At 36.9% G+C, this 10,752-nt stretch overlaps 1 protein-coding gene across 3 annotated transcripts in view; it reads right to left on the bottom strand.

The window, feature by feature from the left end:
• Window positions 1-5,162: 5,162 nt before the first annotated feature.
• Window positions 5,163-10,752, bottom strand: part of NAA15 (N-alpha-acetyltransferase 15, NatA auxiliary subunit) — a 70,436-nt gene continuing 64,846 nt past the window's right edge. For all 3 annotated transcript variants that reach the window (XM_084884249.1, XM_084884247.1, XM_084884248.1), the window contains 2 exons: window positions 8,856-8,953; window positions 5,163-7,555 (listed from right to left, as the gene is read on the bottom strand). In XM_084884249.1, coding sequence (XP_084740375.1) covers window positions 7,355-7,555; window positions 8,856-8,953 — 299 coding nt within the window. In that variant the 3' untranslated portion in view covers window positions 5,163-7,354. The remainder of the gene's footprint in view (window positions 7,556-8,855; window positions 8,954-10,752) is intronic.

Here is a 10,752-nt window from a genome sequence, read left to right as displayed (position 1 = left end):
CTTGATTTTTCTGTATCCTTTACCAGCCTAGAAAAACATGAGAGCAAAGACTGTCATATATCCCCAAAATGAAACATAGTTCTTGGAGGTAGTAAGCATACAGTAACTACTGTGTGGATAAAAGGAGGGACACTGGAATTGGCATTATTTCACATCCTCTCAGTAATTTTAAACAGCAGCAACATATCTGCCAAGTTCACTAACACTAGTAAGTTTCCATGAATGTCAAAATGTTGAATGGCGGGATTACAGGTGGTTGGTTTCTTCTTGAAAAGGCAAAATAGTGTACATACTAGCACATGTTAAGTAAAATACTAGGGGGAAATTCAAATGTTGAGTTGTTGGTATGTAGGAAAACATACCATGTAGGAATGCTTACTATTTATAATGAATATTTATAGTTAATGATTGTGGTAATCACTTCATATGCCATGTTACGTAATCCTTCCAACAACTATATGAAAAAGAAATTCTTAGCGTTTTACCTAAAGAACCTGAGTCAGGACTTAAACCTACGTTTTGACTTATTTTGACTTAAAGCTTACGTTTTTAACTACATCATATTATTGTTGTCCATCAACCCACCGGGTTTATACCAGAAATTTGGCATTTTGTCACAAGGATGAGAGAAAAGTAACAAAAGCATAAGGTAGATTATGTGAAGAGACTAAAACACAAAACCTTCCAGTTTGCCAAGGTGAGGGAAAACTATCCGTATTCTGTCAACGCAAGAATGGTTAACAGTGTCAACACTACCAGGGTCATTTATCAACTTCTTTAGTCAAGAATAAACTAGACAGAACTGAGGGGTAGGCTATGAGAAACAATTCGTATTTTTCAAAAGAAAAATATTAGATTGGGTAGATTTGGGACATCTCTCCAGAATGCTATTTCAATAGCTCTAATGCAGATTTAGTTTGATATGATTCCATAGCTTGTCAGCCTCCTTTCCAGGTTCTACACCTACAGGCCAACATTGAAATTATGGGTCTCAGAATCACGGTTCCTTCCTCATCTCATTTGTGACAGCAATTCATTCGTTTATTTAAAAAAATGCAGTTCTTCAGGGAGAAATATCTACCACCACCCTTATTTAAAAGCCTGCTCACTGTGCTTTGCCTTGGTACTCATCCACTCAAAAAACTCAAACATCTGCCGAGACTGGTTTGGCTCAGTGGTAGAGCTCAGTGGTCTGCGACTGAAAGGTCCCAGGTTCGATTCCAGTCAGGGGCATGTATGTTGATTGCGGGCACATCCCTGGAGGGGGAGGGGGGGTTTTGCAAGAGGCAGCTGGTCGATGTTTCTCTATCATCGACGTTTCTAGCTCTCTCTCTCTCCCTTCCTCTCTGTAAAAAATCAATAAAATATATTTAAAAAAAAAAATTCAAACATCTACCTATGGCAATTATATTTCAACAGTTGTTTCAGGAGACAAGTTACCATATCTAACAGAACCTTGAAGAGGTGTTTTAGATAAGGAAAAGCATGGACTTAAAACTAACCAGCTGCCCTTGACAGAAAATTCAAATACAAGTTCTTTTCCTTTAAGTGGGGGAACGTTACTTTTCACACTTACATAGTTGTTTCATTCTGTGATCTCTTTGAAGGGGAAAAAACAAAAACAAAAAACCCAATACTGTTTTAAACTGCTTCCTAAGCAAACACATTCTCAACTTTGGCTGCACCTTAGAATGACTGTAGTAGTGATTCTAAAGAAAAAAGTGCAAATACCCAGGCCTGTTTTCAGGTCATTTAAATCAGAATCTTTGTGAATAGATCTTGGCATAGATATTTTTAAGAATAGTTACCCTGGGGTTCTAATACACAACCAAGGTTGTCTGACTTAAGAGGACTCAACTGTCTATCTTAAGTAGACAATGGTGGAGCAGAGGAACGAGTTATGAACACTGACTGTAGATCGTATCTAGAAGTAACTTCTGTAGATCCCTAGTGTCTTTCTTATCATGATTAAAAGTAGATACTAGGCTGTAGAAAACAAAGCCCTCCAAGTAGCTGGTGTGTAACGTACCTTTGTAGTAACTTAATTCCACTGAATATGTTATTTGGGTGGTTGGTTGCTAAAGACATGAAGGATGAATAGATTCACTGCCAACTATATGCCACAATGAACAGGCAACTGAGAAGTTAGAGGATGGTCTTACAGTCATCTGCCTCCTACAAGGCCAGTCATAACCATTCATGATAAACTATAGGGGGAAAAACCCACAACAATTAGACATGAGAAATTCAATACACCTAAATATAATGAATCTTTTATTTTGAAGAAATTCCTAAAGCCCAATAGAGAGGGACAAGGGGAAGATAAATGGGAATACTTCAATACATAATAAAAAATTTGTGAGCCTTCACAGGTGACCTGAAAGTTAATAGTACTTTATTGCTATTTTCTACAATCGTAGAGCAATATTAATATTTACAGCAATTTAACAAGAATTTGAATATCCACTATTTTCCTAGTCACTATACCTTTATACTAAAAGGTACCCAGTGTAAATCCTGAAATTTCCTACATTAGAAATGGATTTACATGAGTCTGAACCAAAGCATTAATCATTTAACTTCATAATGTAATTAGACATTTGTCAGAAAAATGCTGTGAAACTGAATGCTTGAACTAAGAACTAGGCTCTTAAAAGTAAAAATTTTAAATTATAAAAAAAAATACAAGTGAAGCAGTTGGCTTATTTTTGTGTCCTTTTTCAATGAACATCAGAGCAAATAATGTAAACAGTGTAACAATGCTAGCTCAATGTGTTGCTGAATGTTTCTATTGTTATTAATGCATAGTAATTTTTTTTTTTTTTTACTGTTAATAAAGGGAAGAATTAGTATTTAGTATTCCACAGTTCAGAATTTAAAGGATCCAGGAGACAGATCTGTTATAATGGCCCCTTTTTCATTTGGAAAGTAATCAACCAGCAATATGACTCCTTGAAGGCAAAAAGGTAGTTCATAATATGGGAGATGGTAGCTAATTTAGTTATTCATAATTAATGAAGAAACACCAGAATTTTGGATAGAAAACCCTATCCTACTTGCAATGAAACATTAAGTACTAGAAAATAGACCCAGTAAACTTACAGAGCAAAGTAAACTAGTGGCAAGTTTATGAAAGCCCAGTGTTAGGAAACCATAATTGTTTGTGAAAATAGCCATAGAATGACATGGAGGGGCTTCTTGTTTGTTACACAAAGTACAGGTGATCAGGCAAGTGTAATGATTGACTCAACACAAACTATGGGATCCAGAACATATTCCAAAAATCCCTTCACTCCTATGTTGTTTCTAAAGGAGACAATAATTTGTATTTATTGAGGCCAAGTTGAAGATTCAGCAACAGCAGAATCTTTGTATAACAGATTTAAAAATTTCCATCATTAGTGCTCATTTCAGCAGCACATTACTAAAATTGGAACAATACAGAGATTAGCATGGCCCCTGCGCAAGGATGACACGCAAATTCGTGAAGTGTTCCATATTTAAAAAAAAAAAATTTTCCCATCATTATTCACCACCATCAATTTTTCAATTAGGAAGTTATACCATTTGTATGAAATAATCGGCCCTTAACGTAGAAACAAAGAAAAGCCTGATATAAAAATATAAGAAGTACACTAGTCTTATTAGAGAGCCAAGTATCAATACTTGATACTTGCAGCCTTGAAACAAAGCCTGTATTGTTTTTGGCAAGTAGAACTCTATAAAGAGCACTAAAGATTAAGATGCCAAGCTTGCCTATAATCAACAATTTAGTAAAGTTTTCATTTAAATAGTACCAATTTTTTTTTTCTTGCTACAATTCCAAAACGGCATCACTTCAAAGGCAAATGGATAAACTGAGAGGCTGGAAACCTTTAGGTCCTCTTTCCTACAACATACTGCTCCCTTTCCTCTGCCCATTACTGTATCATAAGAGGGGTATGTCCCTCTAAGGAGGTAGCAGTGTTCAATAGACTGTATAATTTAGAGCATGTTTAATTTTTGTTTTTTCAAAGTAAGAGCATTCTTCTCCTCACAACCTCATGTATACTACCAATACTTTATTTCAACCTCCCTCTTGAAGGTCACATACTGAAAGGTCAAAGTACAATTCAATAAAGAATAACCTTTTCCAAAGTGTTTTATTGCTACAAGTTGTGAGCATTCCAATCATCAAAAACTGTTTTCAGCTTCTTATGGTGCAACACAGCCATTTCCTAGGACTTTGTTTTGGCAGTGGATAAGGTGAAGTTTAGATCTAGAAAGGTATCAAGAAACCCTGTCTATAACTTAAAGAAGTGGAGCATGAGCCAGAATAAGATTATCTTCCATCTGAAAGGTCAGTCTTTCTTGGAATTCTCTTGAGTAATTTCAAATTTTAAGGCTGGTAATTACTGAGACAAGTATATACGTATCTTATAAGAAAATCTAATACTTATTTTTACTTAACAGATGCCATACATGGCAACTAAAATACTGTGCAGAAGAGACTTCCCTGAATTTATGACAACCTACCTGAATCTAGACCACACTTTCTTGGTCTCTTCTGATGTCTCTTCAGCTTTCATTTCACAGCTCTAAAAGCAACACACCATGGAAGACAAACAGCAACACATCGTGAAAAACAAGGGCCCATACAATCCATTGGAAAGCTATTCACTAATGCTGGGTCTACTTTTTTAGTCATGCTATTAAGGATCAAACTTTATTCTTGTGCATAATAGATACAGAAAAAGTATGATGCAATTATCTAAAGTTGAGGAAACTAACCTACTCAGACTTTAATTTTTAAATGAGAAATGACAAGAGTAGTAAATATGAAGAAAAACAAAAAGAACTTTACTTTCCTATGTTAATACAGGTCAAGGGACCCTTTCTTCTCAAAAGGGTTGATAACACCAGTTCTTAGCAATAAACATAAGGCACTTGTTTAGATTATAACATCACTGCATTTTCTTTTCCACTTGTTTTTCTAACCATGTTCCCCCCCACCCCCACACAGTATCATTTGGAATTAATAGAGTAAATGAGGCAAATGAGATGACCTCATTGATACTACTCAGGGAAATATAGTACAGTACAATGTTTTAGGGGTGATGTCTGGACATAAAATGGACCCTTGTCAAGGTCCCCTAACACCAGACAATGTATCCACTATCAAGTAAACCTGAAAAAAAATATTTATTCAATAGTTCCAGTAAAACTGGGTTGGAATTACAATATATGTATTAGGAATTTAACTCCTCACCGGTGGTATCTGCATCGAGAGTTGAGTACTTATGAATATTCATTCTAAGACAATCTACATCATTTCAACATTGTCAAAACAAATATAATTCCATTTCAATATACAGTAGAGTTTAAACATAATTCACACACACCCCCTATCATATGGCTGGTGCCTCCTCCAATCACCTCATTAGTGGCAGAGGTAGCACTAGTGTTCTTTCCCAACAGTAAGAACTTCAGCTGCCACTCACAGTTGAAAAAAATGTTGGCGTTTCTTGCCATCTATTAAGATGTTCCTGAGATAGGGTCAGTTAATAAAACATAACAAAGCACTCGAATTCAGTTTGTACTTTTCTTTACATCACTGAATTATTAGACTGGGATGTGGAATGCAGGAATGTACTATGAAAGGTTGAATTTAGCACAACTGTCCCATCAGTGGAAGTATCAAGTCTTTTAAAAATTCCCTTTAGAATATACTTTTCATAATAGTATGGAAAAAAGACCAATTACACATACAACTGATTCACTTAATCTTATTTGCTCAGATCTTGCAAATACAGTGAGAACCTTGGGTCGGAGGCTGGTTCTCAGTGTATAGATTTAACATATTAAGGCTCATTTCCTCAATCAAAATAAGTTGCTTTCCTTTCAAATTATTAATTACAAATTGCATTCATAGTACCTGCGTCATCCAAGCCCTCAGTGAAACCTGCTGGAGCGACCCTGCACCTGCACTGCGGAACTCCCTGACACCAGCACTAGGCCATCTGCAGAGCTCCCGTCTGCGCTAGCCTTTCAGTATACTACAGCGCCTCTGGCTTGCAACCTCTGTTTCCACCTGTATATTTTCACAGAAGCCCAACACAGATTAGTTGAAATATTCACACAACTGTTTTTCAAAACAATTTATTGCATCATATTTGGTACCTCATTTTGACAACAAAAAGGAAATTACATCTGTAACTGCAGGAAAAAGAAGCTGGTCTGTTATTTGAAAAAAAAAAATCTTGGGCCCTTTAAAAATTACAAAGTCTTGGGCTTGCCTGAAACAACTGAGCAAGAAATATATTCTTAGAAATGTAGGGCTTCAAGTATTACAAACCTGTGACACTGTGGAAAAATTCCAGAGGTATCTAAACTGCAGCACTTTTTTTCTGCATATCGTGAACAAGGCCTGCTGAGGTTTTATAACTATTAGTCTCTTGATCAGTCATAGAATGGTAGTCAGGAGTTCTGCTCTTTAACTTCAAGCCATGGTAGATTTCCTTTTTTCACTCTGGGTGAAAAAATTCATGCTTGCTAATTAGTTGGTGCCATATCACAGTGCATTTGGTTCTTGCATTACAGTTTTAACGTTTGGCCAAAACAATGCTGAAAGGTTTGCATTGTTATTTTAGTTCTTCAAGTTTTAGTTAAAATTGATTGTTCCAACTGGTATCTTCAGTTAAAAAAAACTGTGGTACAAGAACGCCAAACTGATCATGTACAGTGACTTTTGGAAACACAAGCGTATTGAACACCCTCTAGGTTTCTTAGAATTCTGCTTGATATCTATATGTCCCAGCTTCTACAACATCAAGCATCTGTTGTAGGTTTCTCTGTAAATAGTGATTCACATTTGCATACTTCCTATAGCCAGAATCAACCCCATAACAAAACCAGTCAGATGCTAAAGCCCCAACAACTCTTTGTGCTCAGTGAAAGAATCCAGTGCTAAAACAGCATTTATGCTGTCTGAGATATAGTAAAATCTCACAAGACAAATTTAAAGTAATATTTCTGCCACACACCTGCTTTGTTAGCTGTAACGGCCTCCAGATTTTCTATAAATTAGTTTAAAAACATGGGTAGGTAGGTAGGAAGAAGATAGTTCTCTCTTTTTTTTTAACCCCTCAATTTTAGCAGCTTTTAATTTTTTAAGAAACTGAACCTATATCCTGTAATATGTTAGGTATTTTATATATACTTTCTCAGCAGGATAAAAAACTTAAAACACTATTTGAAGGCAAGAACATTTACTCTTCTCATTCTGCTTAAGTCAGAGCAATGCAGCAGGTGCGTGACAAAAATATTATATACTAGATATGGTCCAAAGTCATTCCATTTGCTTGTTTAATGATGTTCAAATTTCATTGGCCAGTTCTTCAGTTTCTGCAGAACTATCTCCATTAACTGTGATCTTCATATCCTCTTCATATCCAGGAGGCATAAAAGCCAAAGCATAAGGGAAAAGCTTATGACAATTTGCTCTATAAACTTCAGCAGCTTCTTTACAGTCTCCTAGGCTACCATCACACAAGGCTTCTAATACCTCCATACAGGTCTAAAGAAAGAAAAAAGATCATGTTATAACTTTTCCAAAGAAAACGTTTTACTGAATCTGAAATTTTTTATTAACGACGTCTAAATAAGAGGCCATATTTAAAATAAATAAGAGCATTTCCTCCCACATATATATATTCCATTAGATTTAGTTTCTTAAGAATTGCAGGGTTTATATAAAGGAAGAATGTTTAAGTAGGGCCAGGACTAAGGTTGGGCAAGCAAGATGTATAGAGTGCTACATTTAAAGAGACACTCACTTTCAACAAGTGCTGAATCCTAAGCAACAACCTTGAGTAGGCCTAGTTTGGCCCTGTATATGTCAAAATTCACTTGCAAAGATCAATTAATGCATTTAAGCCTTTTAATATTTTTGGAGACTAAGAACCAATTGGCAAAATCAAACACTGCTTTTCAACCTTGTATTCAAACTAAAAAGAACCTTAAGATGTGTCCAATAACTAAGCAGGAAAGAGCATCTCAAACACAAAGGGCATATATGCAAAAACAAAATGTGTTTATGAAAAGTGATAATTCTTCCAACCAAACCCCTAAGTATTATACATCTGCTTCTTCTATTTCTAAATGATATGTGTTGACTTGTGGTTCTCATGTTTTCTTTCATCTTCCCACTTGGAAAACACTATATAGTTTCCAGATATATAATATCCTATAAACCTTGCCAGTCTAGAAATGCTCTGATCTAAATGCTTCATTAATTATGCAAGCAAGGAGTGTAATTTTAATTTTTCCCTTAAAGATATTAAAGGAAAATATTTAACTCTTTCAACAAGTGCTTTCTTAAAATACTGGCTGCTCATCACACAAAGTAGCTGTCCTTTGCTTTTAAACAATCTGTATTTGCAGCATTCCCGTGTTCTTTCACTCTACTTTACCCCATGTTATATTACAAGCTATAAAATGAGCATATAAATTCAACCCGTGGTAAATACATTTTAAACATGTCAGAATCTTCATTGAGACCACTGCTTGCTCAGAAATGTGAGATCTGAAACCCAAAATTAACTCTGAAATGTATATATTTTACTAAAACATTTTTGTAAAAAAAAAACTGTAACAGATGTGAAACTAGTTATTAAATGACAAGTACTAAACTATGCATGTGTGCACAAACACAAAATACTAAATAAATTTAAGATAAGGTAACTTTCTGACATGGATTCATAATAGTTTGAATGCATAAATAACAAAAATATTATTTGTGACAACTGTTTTCTTGTTGAAAAGAGGAATAAAAAGTAGGCAGGTACTCATACAGAGAGTCATAAAAAACTCTTTACCTGGAGGTTTCTGTTAGTGAGGGATTCATCAAGTGTTGTTGCCAACTCTATAGCTCGCTTTTGACTAGAAGAATCTAAATAATATACCATTTTGGCAGCTAAATGAGAAGAAAAACAAAAATTTGTTTTATTTCAAAGTAAAACCAGCATCTTATCCTCCATGCATTCAAATATAAAATGCAAGGCATAAGTGCACAAAGTGTGGCACTTTATTAGAAAAATAAGACATAGCCATTTAAAAGTGTCATTTTTTAAAAAAATTCTGAGGGTAGACCAGAAATAGCCTAACTAGAAGGTGAAGGCCTAGGAGGGACAAGGGCAAGATGTAGGGAGGCAAAGGGAGAGGGAAATGAGGGACATCTGTAATAGTCAACAATAAAAAATTAAAAAAAAAAAAATGTTCTTAAGGTAAGAGAGACTATGAAGAAATGCAAATATTCTAAAAACATTTGTCTTTGTGTAGCAAGGCCCTGTATAGTTTTCTTTCAAAAATGAACATAATTTGGGGTTTAAGAGAACACTTAATCTTGACAATATGAGCCAAAACTCTGAATTGAGAAGTCCACAAAAGCATATAAAGCTGCTGGGTTTCTTAGCCAGATTTTTCTATTTTTGTTAATACTCACCCGAGGATATCTTTCCATTGATTTTTAGGGAGAGTGGAAAAGAGAAACATCAATGTGAGAGAAATACATCAATTGGAGGCCTCCAACAAGAGCCCCGACAAGGGCCTGGGCCGGGTACCTGCCCTTGACTGGAATAGAACCTGGTACCCTTTGGTCCATGGGCCGACGCTCTATCCACTGAGCCAAACTGGCTAGGGCTTTAGCCTGGTATTTTTAAAGCACCTTACTAAATCACCCGCCACACAATCCCATCTTATCCAGAATTTAGCTGGCTAGCACAGATTCGTCAAATGACTCTTGCTTGTGGGATGGTTTCAGGTGTTTGGCACTGTCAAGTTTGCTGTCATACAAACACATGAGAAATGGAGGATGATGGTCACATCCCAGTGAATTTTAAGAGTACTATGATGGGAGAAAGAAGTAAAAAGTTTCTCCTTCAGGAGAAACCAAGATGGCAGCATAGGTAATCGCCTAACTGAAGCCTCACACAACAATTTCAAAAAATACAACTAAAATATAAAGTGGACATTATCCAGAACTACAGGAAAGTGGACTAACTGGAAATTCTACAACGAGAAGTAAAGAGAAAACCAGAAGGAAAATCAGAGGAGCTGTAAAAGCCTAAGGTACGGAGACACGTTACACGCGGAGAGGACGGAGCTGGAGAGGAGGGGCAGCTGAGTGCTTGGCAGGTGTTTCCTAGCGGGAAGGAGATAAAAGCTCCGGACTGTGCTAAACCCCAGTTCCGACAGCACTGAACCCCAGTTCTGAGAGAGACCCTGGGGACCCAGGCTCATACAGAGGGAATCTAGGCTGTGGGGCGGAATCTCGGGGGAGCGGCGAAAGACAGAGCCCCAGAGTCGCGCACATTTAGCGCAGAGGACAGACTGTTGACTGAGCTGCTGGACTGCCCTAGTGGGAAGGAGACATAAGCTCCGGACTGCTCTTATCCCCACTTCCAACTGCACTGAACCCCAGTTGCGGGCTCGTTGAGGAAGAGACTAGACTGACTGGTAGTGGACGAAACTCTAGGGCACCTTTCTCTGAGGTGCTTGCAGCAAGTACCAAAGGACACTGAGGAACACTCATAGGGTGGGGCTAACCAGAAGCCAAGGCTGTAGGCTCCACCCTGAAACTCCACCCCATCCAAGCTGAGCACAGAGGCTCTTGCAGTTTTCCAAGTCTAGTCGAATAAGGCTGTCTCCTGGCATAGATACAGCTGATCCTCCCACCCTACCAACTCAGGGAAGCAGTGAAAATGCCGAGACAAG

This window comes from Pipistrellus hanaki (assembly GCF_964339955.1).
Source record: "Pipistrellus hanaki genome assembly, chromosome: 5".
NCBI classification, from domain to species: Eukaryota; Metazoa; Chordata; class Mammalia; order Chiroptera; family Vespertilionidae; genus Pipistrellus; species Pipistrellus hanaki.
This window is presented reverse-complemented; position numbering and strand designations above follow the sequence as displayed.